The 17,335-nt window shown below is 45.1% G+C and overlaps 1 protein-coding gene across 3 annotated transcripts in view; it reads right to left on the bottom strand.

The window, feature by feature from the left end:
* Positions 1-17,335, bottom strand: part of NIPBL (NIPBL cohesin loading factor) — a 158,684-nt gene that overhangs the window by 25,404 nt on the left and 115,945 nt on the right. For all 3 annotated transcript variants that reach the window (XM_075588338.1, XM_075588356.1, XM_075588348.1), the window contains exons 11-18: positions 14,323-14,505; positions 13,416-13,601; positions 12,547-12,618; positions 10,532-10,621; positions 8,003-8,106; positions 7,762-7,848; positions 4,309-4,540; positions 3,337-3,488 (exon numbers count right to left, since the gene is read on the bottom strand). In XM_075588338.1, the coding sequence (XP_075444453.1) occupies positions 3,337-3,488; positions 4,309-4,540; positions 7,762-7,848; positions 8,003-8,106; positions 10,532-10,621; positions 12,547-12,618; positions 13,416-13,601; positions 14,323-14,505 (1,106 nt within the window). The remainder of the gene's footprint in view (positions 1-3,336; positions 3,489-4,308; positions 4,541-7,761; positions 7,849-8,002; positions 8,107-10,531; positions 10,622-12,546; positions 12,619-13,415; positions 13,602-14,322; positions 14,506-17,335) is intronic.

Raw genomic sequence — 17,335 nt, 5'->3', positions numbered from 1 at the left:
ACTAGCCCATACAAAGGTACCTGCACCAATACCTTTTTCAAATATTATCCCTATGGGGGAAGCTCAAGAAACACATACTTCTCAGCTCTCTGACATTTCATGCATTACACTAGTATGCAGCCAGTGAACACCGCGTTACACACTTATAGTCTGACTGCCCTGACATAGCCTTAACCTTCACAACATGCAAATTTACCATAGCTCTGATCTCAAAGCTACCCCACATTTCTGTAAATCCATCTCTTTATTGTGAATTATTTCTGTATTAAATAATCTAATCCTGCGACTATTGGGGGAGGGGGTGTTTATCACTTTATTCGCCAAAAGTTTCTGAAAATCCATTCCTACCAAGTGATAAAAGGCCCATATCTACAGTATGCAGTGAGAATCGGTACCATTTAATCTATCTCCATAACTATGACGTTCTAGGCTGGTTAGATGTAATACATTTTCAATGCCGCTTGAAGAGAGATGGGAGGAGGGAGATTAGGGATCCAACTGCCCCCCTCGATTAACTCTAATAACCCCATAACTCCTAATCTGTACCACAGCGTGCTTCCTTTGCCTTTTTAATAAGAATAACTGTATTTATATAGCGCTTTTCTTCCAATGGGACTGAAAGCACTTCCCAGTTATAAAAAAGAAGAAATGTAAGGTTATAAGGGAGACCAAACACATGTAAAGATACAATACAGGATAGGATGGTACTGTAGTTATTAAATGCCAGATGGGTTATCGTTCAGTAATTAAATGCTTGGGTAGACAGGTAGGCCTTGAGCCTGTTTTTACAGATTTCCAGAGGCGCCTCGCAAACTGTACGAGGCAGAATGTTCCATCCAGAGAGTGGGAGCAGGGTGTGTAGAAAATAAGAAGCTCTTTCAGGTAGCTGGGACCCTAGTTATGTAGTGCAGGGGAGCGCAAACTTTTTGTGCTGCGCCCCCCTTTCCCTCTGCCCCCGGCTCTCGTGCCCCCGTCTACCTTCATCCGCGTCAGATGACGCTGCGTGGGCGTGCGACGTCAGGTCACATGGTGCCGCGGCGTCTATTGACGCCGTGTTGCCATGGCGACGCAACACAGACGGCTGAATCCCGGTAAGTAAACAGTTGCAGGGGCCTCACGCGATCCCCCGGCATTTAATTTAAATGCCTGGGAGAAGAGCGCGGGGCCTCTGCAACTGCCCGCGCCCCCCCCAGCACAATCTCCCGCCCCCCCTGGGGGTCGCGCCCCCCACTTTGCGCACCGCTGATGTAGTGCTTCAAATGTCAACAAGCCAATCTTGAAATAAAATGTCTAATTTTACAGGCCAACAGGTGTCATGTGGCAAGAAAGGGTCTGGTTAGTTAACCTGGCCACAGCGATCTGCCCCAGCTGCAGACAGTCCAGTTCTTTTTCCGGAAGACTCCGGTAGATTGCATGGATAAGCGTAGTAAGATCCTCTGGGAGGATTAAGTGCGTAATCCTGATTATGTTCTTTAGGTGGAAGAATGAAGATTTGATCACGACTGACACCTTATGTTTAAGGGTCAAGTCACAGTCAAGGACAACACCAAGATTCCACACATGGACAGAGTTTAGCAGCGGGGATCCCCCAAGCTTAAGGCCAGTGTGTTGATCTAGCTGTAGTCTTGTTGTCTTCAGACAGTGAGCATCCACCACAAGCACTTCTGTCTTAACAAGATTGAACCTCATCCAACTGGCACTCATCCTCTCTAGGAGCTAAGATAAACATCCATTCAAGACTCATAATGGGTCCGTAGCACCCACTGCTAAGGACTAGTAGAGTTCAATGTCATCTACATAGCAGTGATAACCCAGGTCATGCCGCCTGGTTATGTCACCCAGTGGCAGCATGTACACTGCAAACAACATAGGAGATCAGATAGAACCCTGTGGCACTCCACATGATATTGGTACATAGCAGTAAACTCCTTAAGACAGGGACACGCAAACTTTTTTTGCTGCGCGCGCCCCCCCCCCCTGCCTGCTCCTCTCCGTTCTGAGGCCCTCCACTTCCATACCTCGCTCGCCGTCATTTCGGTCACGTGACCCGCAGCGTCATTTGACGTGTGTGACGTCACGACACCGCGTTGCCATGGACACAAGTGACGCCGGCAGAGTCCAGGTAAATTTTATAGTTGCAGAGGCCTCACGCGATCCCCAGGCATTTAATTTAAATGCCTCGGGGAAGAGCGCGGGGCCTTTGCAACTGCCCGCGCTCCCCAAGACAAATCCAGCGCCCACCCAGGGGGGTGCCACCCCCACTTTGCACACCACTGCCTAAAGATACCCTCTCTGTGACTTGCCAGTGACAAAAGATCTGAACCAGCTGAGGTTCTTCATACTACAGGAGATCTGTTCATTGTGAGCAGCACGGATACACAGGACAATACAAGTTATTTACAGAATATATAGATTTTACACTTTTACTTAGAAGGCAACCTTTTTGGACATTAAAAAGAGGGGGAACAAAAGATAAGGTGTATAGGTTTTATTTTTTCAATAGTTAACTAGCGGGGTAAGATTGCACCATTTGAAAGTACTGTACTATGCACAGGTATTAATATATGTATACATAAACAGATAGCTTAAGATATATCTAAATATATATATATATATATATATATTTATTTTAGTGGGCACACATTTGTGTGGTTTGTTATTTATCCATTTATAAATGTCAAATGTAGTTTCCCCCTCCCCTCCCCCAAAGAAACTACGAAAAAAGTCATTTATTTTAATGCAACTGGGGGGTCCCGAGATCAGGGGGATCACAAATCAGCTTGGAGGTATCCTCCGGTAAAAAAAACGAAATAAATAAGAATCTCCAGTAAGAACTAAATCATTTTGGTGGGTGAGTGAGGGATGCTTCTTTAACCACTTCACTACCGGAACAAGCAACATACAACTTCATTTAAGCAGACACCATGGTATAAGCAAGCATGTTTTCTTGTACAATAGCGCTGAAGACGTTCAGTGCTGGAGAGGCCGGCAATGTTCTTATCAGCATGCAGTGAAAAAGCAGCAACAAGGAGCAACACCCAATACACAGAATAGCTTCCCCTTCTGTGCCACTGCTACTATTTTGGGGGGTTTCCTTCCAGGTCATCACCAATAGTGCTAGCAGTAGGAATGTCATCCTAGTTTAAGGTGGGGGAATGGAAAGCTAGGTGTTGGGGTTGTTGCAGAAATTCTAAGAGGGCACAAGTCATATTTTAATCTGTACTATTATTACGCTCTTTTTGAATATTTTGCATGCTTGTTTGGAAGACAGACTGCTGGTTTCAAATGATAGGTATTTAGCCCTTTGAAATGTTAATGACATAAACAACCCTTTACCTGAAGGATTGTTGTGTCCGTCAGGAGCTGTATTTCGAGCAGTTCTGACAAGCTAGCAACAATGTCACACACTTTGTTATAAAGCATCACAATGACTCTCTGTTTGTGGGTTGAACACTTGGCTCGCTTTGCTCTCGAGCTCATTAAGCCCCCTGCAAGGGAAGAGAAAGTATTACCGATAACCTTGAAGCACAGTCATTTGCCAGGCGGTTCATTTAGAAGAACAAAAAGTCGGGGACATTATAGTAACTTCTGCACAGAAATAACACCAGGTTTCAAATTGTGGTCTCTTTCTATCAGCATGTGTCTTCTTAACCACATTGTATTCCTCTTAACTAAAATGAACAGTACATTATTTCAGATGGGGGGATGGTGGGGGATTTTCTTGCTCTTAAAATAGTAATAAAACTGCATTGTGTAATTAAAGAACACTTAAATACTCCAACACCTAAGAAAAAATAAGCTTTGCAATGCCCAATATTCTTGTACAGTGGATCGGTGGTGCAGTGAATTACAAGTACTCTCTGCTCCATAGTAAGGGCTTCTACATAGAAATTAAGGGCATATGGGGTAGCCAGTTATTCCAACAAACGTTATTTGAGAGCCCCAATACAGCTTGTTTCTGTATTGTTTGAGATCTGAAGTCGGGCCAAGAGAATGGTTTCAGCAAGGTCATTTTCAGTGAGGCTCTCTGAACATGGAATGCACCTTCAATCTGTTAGCTACTGGATGGACAAATGACTGAACTGCAGGACTCTGCAGCAGCAGGGATGTGGTTAATACGTCCAAGCGTTCATTGTTTCAGAGTGATAGTGTACAATACTACTCTCTCACCAATACATGCAGTGTGGACACAAGTCGTTCAGCACAAGATATACACAAAATATTAACATGCACACATTTACAATTGTGATATCGTGTTAACAACGATAAAACCTCGAGACAACCGACACTGGATTCTTGCTCGCTCACCTCCATGATGATCCACCCTATAGACAGGGTCATATTGAGGATAAAGCGTGTTTTGCAAATGAAATTTAGTGTACTGAATAACTCGCTCTATTACGTCTTCTATATACACGGCCTTAGGCATGCTGGGCGATGTCATGATGTTTATAGTTGTGAGACAGGCATCGGCGGACTTTGTGACCCTCTCCATAATCAGATCACGCCACAATTTCTCCTCATCTTCCGTGTCGTTATTCTAGGACAGCAAGTTACAAAAAGGTTAAGAGAAAAACCACGTGATCAGAAGGCAAATTCTTCTAAAATACGGTTTCATATGAATGGTCTAGATTGTGGTGCTGCAAACACATTATCACCAATGAGCTTTCCTTTTAATTCAATATAAGGCATCCAAACCTATAGAAAGGGTTGGCACAATATAAAATAGAAAGTGAATGAGGAAGGAACTGTTTTGTCCAACATACACTTTTTTTTGGCACTTTTCAGGTTTTACCAGTAGGGGGAAATATTTAGCAAAAAAATAAATAAATTAATTTAAAAAATATTTTTTTTCCCTATTATGTTAAAGGTTCTGTTTCTTCTGCTACTAACAAGTGGTTAAGTACATTTAAAACGGTGTTGCAAACATCCACATGCTTGGAAACCCAAACTATTTTACCAGGCGACTAGAGCTTGTTGACACGTCCACTATGTAACCCTTGAGAAAGTAGGTATGAGTCACCAGTTTTAGGAAGAATATTTGCACAGCTAATCGAATATACTGAAAAGGGCACCCTAACAGCCCACATCTGACCCTCAGGTTTAGATCTCATACTGCATATTAGGTTGATAAAAAAAAAAAAAAAGCTGTGTGTGCTGTGCACGCGCATAGTAAGTGAAACTTCTTTGACTTTTGTCACAGAAATTGACTTATAACGCGCGTGCTCGGCACACATGTGTCAGTGTGTCAGTCAGTGAGTATGTATGTGTTTGTTTGTGTGTGTGTCAGTCAGTGTATGTATCTGTGCCGGTCAGTGTGTGTATCTGTACCGGTCAGTGTGTGTATTTGTGTCAGTCATTGTGTGTGTGTGCGTGTGTGTGTGTGTGTGTCAGTGTATGTCTCTCTCTCTGTGTTGTGTGAATGTCTCTCTGTGTCGGTCAGTGAGTGTATGTGTGTGTGTCAGTCAGTGTGTGTGCGTATGTGTGACAGTCAGTGTGCGTGCGTCAAAGTGTGCGTGCGTCAAAGTGTGCGTGCGTCAGTGTGTGTGTGTATGTGTTTATTGGCAGCAGTACCAGCATCATGAATGTTGAGCGGGTGGGGGAGCTCACAGTGGGGGGAAAGGAATAGGCACATCATTCAGGGGCGGTGTTCGGTACATCACTGGGGTGTGCGTGCGTGTGTCAGTGTGTGTCAGAGTGTGCGCGTGCGTGCGTCAGTGTGTGCGCGTGCGTGCGTCAGTGTGTGCGCGTGCGTCAGAGTAAGTGTGTGTGTGTGTGTGTGTGTGTCAGTCAGTGTGTGTGTGCGTCAGAGTAAGTGTGTGTCATTGTGTGTATGTGTCAGTCTATGTGTGTATGTCAGTGTGTGCGTGTCTGTCAGTGTGTGTGTGTCTGTCAGTGTATGTGTATCTCTGTGTGTACCGTATGTCTCTCTGTCTGTGTCCTGCCCCCTCTCTCCTGACTCCCCCCACCCCCGACGGAGCTGCGGAACCGGGGGGCTCAGTCTGAGTCTTCTGAGCAGATACCCCCCCCACCCCCCGGCGGCGCGCTCAAGCTCCCCCCTTCCCCACCCCCCGGCGGCGCGCTCAAGCTCCCCCCTTCCCCACCCCCAGGCGGCGAGCTCAAGCTCCCCCCTTCCCCACAACCCGGCGGCGCGCTCAAGCTCCCCCCTTCCCCACAACCCGGCGGCGCGCTCAAGCTCCCCCCTTCCCCACAACCCGGCGGCGCGCTCAAGCTCCCCCCTTCCCCAACCCCCCCGGCGGCGCGCTCAAACCACCCTATTCTCAGGCGCCGCTGCCAGCCGCTTCTGCGCATGCGTGGCGCGCGGCATGCCAGTGGGCGGGGAACGGCGCCGCTGCCAGCCACTTCTGCGCATACGTGGAGCGCGGCATGGCAGCGGGCGGCGGAACAGCGGCGCCGTGGCAGTTAGGAGCGGCGGCGTGGGTGTGTGGGAGGGTGAGGGGTGCAGCGGCGATTAGGAGCATCGCCGCCGCCACCGCCATATGTGACAGGGGGGGGCGTGTGAACGGAGCGGCGTCCATTACGTGACGTCACTTCCGTTTCACATTTCGCCCCCCCATCTATCCAGTTTTATCCCATCAAAGGTGCCACTAAAGAAGTTTCACTTCAAAAAAAAAAAAAAGACCACAAATTGGCTACAAATTACGAGTGTCAAAGATAGAAATATGGAGTAAAGTAAAAAGTGTCGGCCTTCCAAAATTAGAGACAAAGTAAATGGTGGAATTACAAACACATGCTTTTCATGCTCTTCTTGCGTAATATCCTGACCCTAAAACAGCTGCAGGACTTCCTGTTGATACAGCACAATAACACCTTCTGATGGATATTGCATCACTGTCCTGGAGATCAGACATTTTGATGGTGGGGGCGGGGGGGAGGAGAGCCGTACTTTAAAATAAAAAAAAAGCTGTGTGTGCTGTGCACGCGCATAGTAAGTGAAACTTCTTTGTGTGTTGTCAGCAACATATAAAGTAACAATAATATCATTACTGCTTAGAGCATGAGTAAATTTGACTGGCGGGGTCATGTTTATTGGCAGCAGTACCGGCAACTTCAGCTGGAGCCGGCTCGGAGGGGAGCGCTGCAGCGCGTCAACTTCTGAAGCCAGCTCGGAGGGGAGGGAGCGCGCGCATTTGAAGCCGGGGAGGGAGCGCGCACATTTGAAGAACGGGAGGTAGCGTGCGCATTTGAAGCCCGGGAGGGAGCGCGCGCATTTGAAGCCGGGGAGGGAGCGCGCGCATTTGAAGCCCGGGAGGGAGCGCGCGCATTTGAAGCCCTGGAGCGGGCGCGCGCGCATGTACTGGAGCGTCCGGGGGTGAGGGAGGGGAGCGTGCGGGCGGAACCGCGGCCGTTATGAGCGGCGCTGCCGGCAATATGTCAGCGGCCGTGTGGGGGGAGCGGCGGACGTTAGGAGCGGCGCCGGTGGCTATCGCCGCCACGTGACAGCGGGCGTGTGGGGGGAGCGGCGGACGTTAGGAGCGGCGCCGGTGGCTATCGCCGCCACATGTGACAGCGGGCGTGTGGGGGGAGCGGCGGCCGTTAGGAGCGGCGCCGGTGGCTATCGCCGCCACATGTGACAGCGGGCGTGTGGGGGGAGCGGCGGCCATTACGTGACGTCACTTCCGTTTCACATTTCGTCTCCATCTCTCCAGTTTTGTCCCATCATGACTAGGTGCCACTAAAGAAGTTTCACTTCAAAAAGTTGTGGCTAAATTCAAAGACAATAACAAGAAAACGACTTACATGGTTCAGCAATGCGGACAGTTTAGATCCATCTTGAATATTTTTCTCAAGGATGCTTAGTAGTTTCACCATTTTTTCTGATGAGATCTAGAGCATTAGGAGAAGCAAATAAAAAAACATGAGCAAGAATGTGTCAAATACAACACACACTATTGTGTATGTTATGGTGTATGGTTTATTACCAGTGAACCGACCCATTAATCCATTGTTTAGCACAACACATGTCTAGAGAGCAGTTTACCTTATTCATGATGCCCATAGCTTTGATTTTAGCCGATTCACTCCCCAACTCATTTAGCTGATGTTTTCCCAGGAGCAGCTCTTGAGGAATCTCCTCGTCATCAGCTGCAAGACAAGCGAGAAGTCACCACGTGCACCATCTATGTGCTTTGCGCGTAAGCTCATGTTAATGCCAGAGGCTAAAAACCTACACGTGCAGCAGTAATATTCTTCAGAGCAGTTGACTTCCACTGGAATTTGATTGGCTGTGACATTGGCTACAGACAATAATATTCATGGTCACAAGTACGCCCAATTGTAATATTTACTGGGTATGCTTGTCCTGTTAGCTTGCATTACGTATGCCTGCTTCCAGAGGCACTTCCTTGCTGCTCCGGGTGACACCATTTCACGGACACGCTTGCGATACCCAGTGATAGATCGTTATCTTATCACATGGACCAGAGCACTGGGCAGATACTTTCAGGTACATGACGCTGGCTTTTGTTAATATTTGTATTGAATTTAGCCTGTAAGTAGAGGGTTTTTTTTAATGGTGACAATTGCATTGCAATGAGGGACTAACGCTCCTGGTAGCTGCTGTCGCGTGGACTCTCCCATTTACAGGGGTTGTTCACGGTATTGCGGCTTCACAGGATTTATCCTGTTGACCGGGAGCCCCAGTAACCATTAATGCTCACATACCATGTACAGGGGCAGCGCTAGAGATACTATCTGTATTACCATAGCTTTCATTTTAAGCCTCCCATAATACTGACCTATACAGGAGGAATACTAGGGACAGTGCCGTGTGTGTGTGTGTGTGTACACACACACACACACACACACACACACATATATATATATATATATACATCAGTGTTAACAGCAATGTTTTTATTGCAACCAGTGGTTTTTTTATCCAGCTTGTACCCTGACCTATATGCCCTGGTCCATAGTAACCGTTATTACCACGTTCTGTGCTGATCCGGTCTAAGAGAACCGTTCTTACGGTACTCACAGGAGGGGGGTTTCTTTAAACGCCAGACTATGATCTATACAATAATCAAATTTATAACCGTTATTACCACGGTATATGCACATCGGAAGCGTTCCTACCACGGAATACCAAATGAATGTAGCTTGTATTGTAGCATGGTCGTGGGAGGGGGGAGTTGGTTTAGAATCTCCCTTCCTCCTAGTAGGCTAACTTCGGTCCACTGGCTTATTCAAGCCCCCCCAAAGCAGCATTCCTGTAGCCTATGGGACATTTTTTAAATCCCTATATTTTATATTTTGATAGTATTAAAAGTTGTTTTTTTAAACATCGCTACATATTACTACATATTCAACTTACTATCTACTACCCATTCATCCATCTAAATGACTTTTCTACTTATGAGTGATATTGAGTGTTTGCAAGTAGGGATCCTTTTCTGGATCACCAGTACCTCTGGACCTTGTTATTCAGTTATTTTGTATCCTATTACCTTAACACATTCAAGCAACTGTAACCGTGTAATTTATGTTAATAAAAAAAATCACCCTTCTTGATTGTAACTTAAGACCACTATTAAGGGATATTAACGATTAATTAACCGCTCTCCAGCACACTGTTTAGTTACTACTGAATAAGCCAACTTGGCGATAGATTTTTCAGTTATAGAGTGCATCTTTCACCATATACAAAAATGTGCAACCCCACAGATGCATCTGCACTCCAGATAAGCTACTGCTGATCACTACTAGCGGCTTAATCTAAGACTGCGGGAGTCCCTGAAAAGAGAGGGCTCATGCTGGGCACAGTATTTGAGCGGCATTTCGACAAACAGACATAAAAGGTGCTCAGAAACACTCCTATACATGGGCAACAGAAGTGCTGCGAGCCAGTGGAAAACAAGCCGGGAGCGTCTGCCTTGCAAATTCCTTTACCCAGGGGAACACTGCTGAGTACAGGGACTGGGAACCCAGCAGCTGGAGTGTACAGAATACTGTAATATACTTTCAACTTGATATGTCCCATATACAAGACATGCTCATCATTGCTTGTTGTGCCATCAGTTTTGGGAGATTAAAATGGTTGCTGCCAGGAGACTTCCTGCATTTCAATGTGTAACCTGGGAAATCACAGTATGGAGTAGCTCACAGCAGCAGAAACTATGGTGCTCCAGTAACAAAATTACAAGGAGGAGGTACACGAGGATCCATCATTTAGTACCCGTAAGGACATGTAAAACCCCAAGTGTAAATAATATATTAATAGGCAATGCTTTGGTCCGGACTCATTCCTTCATCAGTAATGAAAGGTTCACAATGAATGCATTGTTCTTTACTTATAGTGCTGTGCCTGTCATTTAATATCAAATTAACACACAGGCAGAAAGCTTCCCAGTGGCCATCTTGGAAGAGGGCAAACATCTTCCTGGAACCATGCGGTGCCCATGTGTAAAACTACATCACAGGGTGCCCACCTTAGATCAGAACCTACGCAAAAAAGAGTGGGGGAGGTTAAACAGAGGGGATTGCTATGTTAAAATTAAAAACATCTTACCGAATGCTGTGAAATCCATGTCTTCCAAATTGTCTAAAATACCCTCTACAGAATTAGAAAATCTTTTAAACGTTGAGGAATCCATCATTTCTGAAGAAAAATAAATTCAATTAACGCCATTTATCAAAGTGAAGACAACAGAATAAAAATCATCCAGTGAAACCATTTCTAAGCCTTAATTCCACTGAGATAGTTTCAATGTTACAAATATTCTATATTTCAAAATGTCAACAATAGCTTGCAATTCTCCAAATTAGCGAGACAACTGCAAACATTCACCAAACCATAGATGCAGCACATTGTACATAACACCGCTAGATCTAATATGCAGAGCATTCCTCCAAGGTAAACATGAAGCCCACATGCTTTAGGCCTCGTTCAGGGTGCAGGCTTCGGATGGAGGGCGTGCTGACGTGCGTGCGGCCGTGGTATACAATGTATTTAAAGTGAACTGTGGTTGTCAGGGTAGCAGCTGCACTGTCTCCGAAGTAGGGAGTTGACGCTGGCTACAGTTTCAATAAACAAAAAATTTGTTTTTTGAAGCTGCAGCAGCGTCACTGGGACCTCGGCAACCAATGAAATCATTCTTGAGAATGATTTCAAGACTGCAACTTGGATCCCTAACCTCACGTCTGTAGCCCCGCCCCCTCCCCCTCAACTCCTGAAAAAGTCTGCTGGGAGGATGTGCACACATCGCCCAGCAGACTGCCGCCCTCACCTCCCGAACGCATGCCCTCCAACTCCTGCCTCTGGCACCCTGAACGAGGCCTTAGAAACAGGTTTCAGAATGCAGCCCGACTAAGGCCCCGAGACTTCCTGCCTCTGCGTATCACACAACCCGCTTAAATTGCCACGTACAGTTTTTCATACTGAAACTCACGTGAAACTTAGGGCAATGGAAATGTATATAGGACAGATATTATCAATGCGCTCAAAATGTTGAACTATAATCATTTGAAGTCTTTCAATTCATCAGCAGTTAAATGACAGTAAGCTTGCGGGCCTTTCTGTTCCTATTTATTTTCTCATCCAGCCCTTTAGGAAAACTTGTGGAAGAGCCCTGCTGTAAGAAATAACATGGGCTAGACCAGGGGGGCGCGACTCCAGTCCACAAGACCCCCAACAGACCAGATATTAGGGATGTCCCTGCTTCAACACAGGTGGCTGAATCAGTGGGTTAGGCATTGATTATAGTGGTTACGCGCGACAGAGCGCATGGTGTTGCAAGCGCCTGTCGCCCGAGCAATGTGTGCACTCTAGATGAAGGCGATGGGGAGGTGTGGTAGACGCGTCACCAGGCTGGTTCGCCCTCATTGGCAGAAACGCTGACGTGGCCACGACGCGAAAAAATATTTTTGTCGGCTCAAAATTGTGCCGCGCGGTCGCGTTTCAACGCGCGCGCTATGGCCGGCCCCTTAGAGCTGCTGCATTTTGCTCGCGTCGTGCACAATATAATCACGGCCTTGGTCTACAACTAAACTCCCACCTGTGCTGAAGCCCGTATATCCTGAAAACCTGACCTGTTAGGGGGTCTTGAGTACTGAAGTTGAGTACCACTGGTCAATACTCTAATGACAATTATAGTTTGATAGCATAAGGCGTATGGAACTGGTCCATTAGCAAGTATTGCACATAACTAACAACCAACTAACATTTATTGGAGATCACACAGACTGTGTTCAATGCTTTGGATTTACTGTGCCCAATTTTTCCGCTTCCCTGAAGATTACTCACATGCCAAACCGTAGAGGCCCCAGCCCATTTCAAACGTCAAGACTTGGAGGCTCAGATATGCATGACAAGAGTGTGTTTCAATGCAGACTTCCAGTAGTAAACTGTACACGCCGGACATTCATACACAGAGGCAAACACATGTATCTCAGAGTCTGAGCTGGCACACTCTGCTACCAAGGAGGAATTCGAATGATGCATTTAGTCTATACATGTGAAGGCATCGCCTCATCCGGCCCACCATTAACTAGCCCGTGTGCTCCCACAGACCACTGAATGGTTACCTTCAGGTGTTAGCTTAGGCTCGTACGCTTTCCTTTTCTTCTGACGCTCTTTTTTCTTCAGCCTCCGTGCCACTAATAACAGGAAGAAAGTAACAGTGGCCTTAGTTTAGTGATTTTCTTACCATCTGAAAATGGCAAGACAAGGAATGGGAAGCACAAATGGATTTGCAATAAAAAAAAGAGAGCAGGAATTACAGCAGGTTCCAGAATACTTCTGTAACTGACCATTTTTCAATTGAACAGCAAATTAAATAGAACAACCAAATAGTTAAGCAAAGTTTTGTGCCAGAAAGCAACACACTTTTTGTGCGTTCATCTATAGGAAGGGCTTTCAAACGGCAATATAAACCTATTGCACGTTCATGTTCAAAACGTGAGCAGGTACAATGTTAAAATAATGGTTTGATCCTGATATAAACACAACGCAATCTATCTTCTTTGATCTGGTAAAAGTTAGCAAGTTGAGCGAAACATGCAGTCATGCAGATTTTTCTCATATGCTACTATCTTAATTTATTTACAATTGTAATTCTATTTAATTTACTTGCGGCGTGAGTCCGTGAGGGAAGCAAAATGTTAACCTTTTGTCTGCACCCTTTCCAAAGACACAACGGAACCACATGCAGTGATATTCTTATGTCACGTTTTTACCAATTTCCAGTTGTACTGCAGACTGAAATTCTCAAAACCTCTTATACAGCTTTTAAACATGTGTGCACCAAAAGTTACAACAAACACCTGGAAGTAAAGGTCGAAGAAATGATCTACACGCCAATGATCAATATGGTTAAAAGAAGTCACTGGACAAACTCAAGTTAAGATTCATATTTCGTTAATCTCGTGTGTGTATACAAAAAGACTCAAGTTACCATCACTGAGGCTGGGAGGCGGAGAATCTTCCATTTCAGAGTCCTCAGGGCTGCGATCCCGGTAGCGACTGCTCCGTCTTTCGTTACCGCCACGGCGATGATCGCCAGAGCTTCGCCTTTCACGTTCCTCGCCTCCCCAATCATCATCCACATCCGACTTGCCTTTTTTGTGTCTTTTCCTTGAAGCTGAAATAAAACACACCAGGAAAATGTGTTATGCTTGACCAATGAATCCTACAGGCACCATGGCAATCACTGAGCCCCGATACATATCTAAGAATTAGAGCGTCATTACAGCAACTGGTTTATTATCCAGTGAACAGAACAAATATAGTATATACCAGAGGTGGCATACTTCAGTCCTCAAGGGCTACCAACAGGCCAGGTTTTCAGGATAACCCTGCTTCAGCACAGGTGGATCACCCAGTCTTCGACTAAGCCTCCTGTGATGAAGCAGGGATATCCTGAAAACCTGACCAGTTGGTAGCTCGAGGAGTAGAGTTGGCTATATATACATATACACATCTATATACATCTAATATCGAAGTACCTAGTTATCAGGTTTCTTTTGTTTCAGGTTTATCACTGCTACCAGACGAAATTGGTATGCCACGCTCACAATACTGCATTATACTACACAGAAAATACATTATGGAATACACATAGGCAGAAACTAACCTTACCAAAGTACACCAGCATACAAAACTGATCTACACTATAATGGGCTTATGAGCAATTACAGCCATGAAATCCTCTAATAATTAAAGTACTGCAGACCTCAAAAGGAATACAATTATCCGAAGACAAAAAATGCTTTAAAGAAGAAAAAAGCTGAGCCTGACCTCCAAATGGAAGTCCCATCCATAGCCATTCGATACTGATGGCAATTTACAGTGTCAATACTTACGTTCAAAGGCTTCTTCGCTGGCATTGTCGTCGTCGGAGCTGATTTCGGCATACTTGGGCTTCTCATTAACTGTGCTGCGCTTGCGTTTGTTCATTTTCACGCGCTCACAAAGTGGCATGGATGACTCAATTTCTGCCACCAGTTCAGGAGGAAGTTCCTTCAACACAGACTGATCAATGCCATCTGACAAATAAAAGCAATTACACGTAAATAGCTTACTGCAGCATTACCTCCAAACATGGCCAGATTAGCTGGACCTGTGCAACAGAGACCACCTGATGGGCTGATGCCACATTACCAGCTAGAGATCTTTTAGTGAACAAGACCCATAAAGAACAGGTCTAAAAACCTACTGAAACTATCCAACATTAGCATTGTTCTGGACTGTCTGTAATTGAATCGCATCAGCACCATAGCACTCTGGCTACAGACTATGAGATCTACTGCCACCTTACTTTACTTAATCACCTTAAAATACCAATATAAAGCTATATATCATTTGTTTTAAAACATGTTCCGATTGCCTTTCGTTTATATCTCAAGGCCGAGGTACCCCTGGTGTATTGTTTTTGCTGGTATCTTGCACAGAAGCGCACGTTTTGCTTCCTCTATTATTCTCTGCACGTGTAGAATAGTACAAATGTAACAGGAGAAGCAGGAACCTCCAGCAGCAGATTGTTGGCAGACTGCATCTGTGTTTTGGGATGGTACAGTAAATAGAAAGCATGCCACTTTCCTTCAAAAATACGTGGGGGCTGAAAAATAGCATGTTTTCTCTCCAGTCTTCATTAAGGGACTTTTTGCATACATTCATAATTAATTTGTAATTCTCTGAACATCGTTGACCTCTAAACAAAAAAAAGTTATTTAAATGGGCATTACCTCCCAGGATGCAAGAAAGCCGAGTACAGGGCATGTTTAATATGCTAAATGTAGCCGTTTGACACATCTATTAAAAAAAAAAAGTCCAACAAGTATTTTGAAAAGCTTTCAACTTTCAAAGTTTCCATGGTAAACAAAAGATTTGGAAGTTTTAGCACTTTTAACGAATGTCTTTTGATCAGGTGTTTACCAGTTTATTACAATGGTTGGCTCAGCACTGTTCCTTTATTTGCAAAGTAATTACGGTGCCATCATTAGTCAAATAGACAAATCTGCCGACGTGCTGAAATCTCAGTGTGTTCCCAAGAAGAAGCGATACTAAGGCCTCGGTCCCCGCCGCAGCGCGCGCTATGGCGTGCGATGCACGGACAAGAACTGCCCCTCAATGGGGCCAGGCTCGCTAAGTACATTAGTCGCTGCGCGGCCAGATTTTTCTGAAGACAGAAAAACGGTCTTCAGAACTGGCGATGGTGCGCTGGCCACGCCCCCCGCGCGGTTCAGCCAATGAGGGCGAACCTGCCGGATGACATCATGGCCACGCCCCCGCCATGCCCCTCCCGCCTTTCCCCCTGCAGCTCAGTGCAGACCGGGGATCTCAGCTGCAAGTGCAGACACCGGGGACGCAGCCTTATTCCTTTCTTGTTTAAAAGTACTTTAAACCATCCTTAATCTTTCTAATGAAGCCAACCATACATACTTCATTTAAGGTTTACTTTGACCCGCCACGGTTCATATTTTTCATATACTGAGTGCTGAGTATTTAGTAGGGTTTGGGAGGTATAGAGGAGACGCGCACTCCGGCAAAGTATGTGTAGGCAGCAGTATCATTTTTTTTCTACATATTTCAGGGACTCTCAAAAACCTTGATCTCTCACAAGCCAACACCATACTAATTAACATTAATTAGTATAAAACACACCACAGATATTTGAATGACCAAGCATGTTCCATTAATAAACTGCCTGCTCCAACTTAAGGTGAAGATGCATACAAAAACTCAGCACAAACAACATCGTATACCGAGTTCTAGGCATACATAAACCCTTGCTTATTTTGGAACAAACGGCCCCTGATTAGAAGCGGTTTTGGTCTTGACATGGGGGCTTCATGGCATGCTTAGCAGGCCAATGCTAGGTTAGCATGATACTGCCAAATGCGCATGTTTACAAACACTGTCAGTGCAGCTAGGAGTGGTACGTCTCAGCAATCTCCTAACCAGTCCAATCATTATGCTCCAAATGCCTCAAACATTTATCAGCACCGACAAAGGCAAGTTGCAGATGCAAAACACAGAGTACAACAGCAGAGAGACTTCAAAGCTACACGTCCCTCAGCACTCCATGCAGGGCTGTGCCGTCACAGCTCAGTTACTCCCAGTGCAGAGCTGCATTCATAATGCACTGAAACGGAAAACACCGTGCACGTGTGTGGGAAAGTAGCAAATCACAGCAATGCAGCAGCTGGAAAAGTGCAAGGAAAAAGATCAAACAAACAAAAAAGTATACGCAAAAGTATTTCTCTTTCATAACAAAAACAATGATGTCTATGTACAGTGAACAATATGTACACATGCACTGAAAAATCCTTTCATTTAGTTGCTAGACTGCATTTATATAGGACTATTTCAATTACAGACCAAGACCATTGTGGAAAATAATATTTTGTCGCCAATTTTTTTTCTTCCAGTTTCTATTAATGCATAAAAGAAAGACAACAAGGAAAATAGAAGGTAAACACTTGAAAGTATCTGGTTAATTCATTGTAAAAAAGTTTATGAACGAGTCACGGGAGATGCATTCTACTTTAAGGTAAATTGAATCTTCATGAAGGAGCCAGTAACTTTTGCCGTTTCCGATTGTAGTTCCTACAAACTGGGCTTTATTTAAAAAGGTCTGACGTGGCCGATCTCGGCGTTATCACCTGTAAGCTGCCTTAAAAATACCCATAGTCTTAACACACGAGAAAAGTTAATGGCCAAGAAAAACCCTTTGGAAAAAATGATAACCGAACAAACCAAAAACAACAAAAAAAAGGATTCTGAATATTTTAAGGGGAAAAACAACTTTACACCAGAGGTGGTCAACTCCAGTCCACAAGGGCCACCAACAGGTCAGGTTTTCAGGAAATCCCT

Source organism: Ascaphus truei, chromosome 1 (genome assembly GCF_040206685.1).
Source record: "Ascaphus truei isolate aAscTru1 chromosome 1, aAscTru1.hap1, whole genome shotgun sequence".
NCBI lineage: Eukaryota > Metazoa > Chordata > Amphibia > Anura > Ascaphidae > Ascaphus > Ascaphus truei.
The sequence above is the reverse complement of the archived record's forward strand: the minus strand, read 5'-3'. Positions and strand labels throughout refer to the sequence as shown.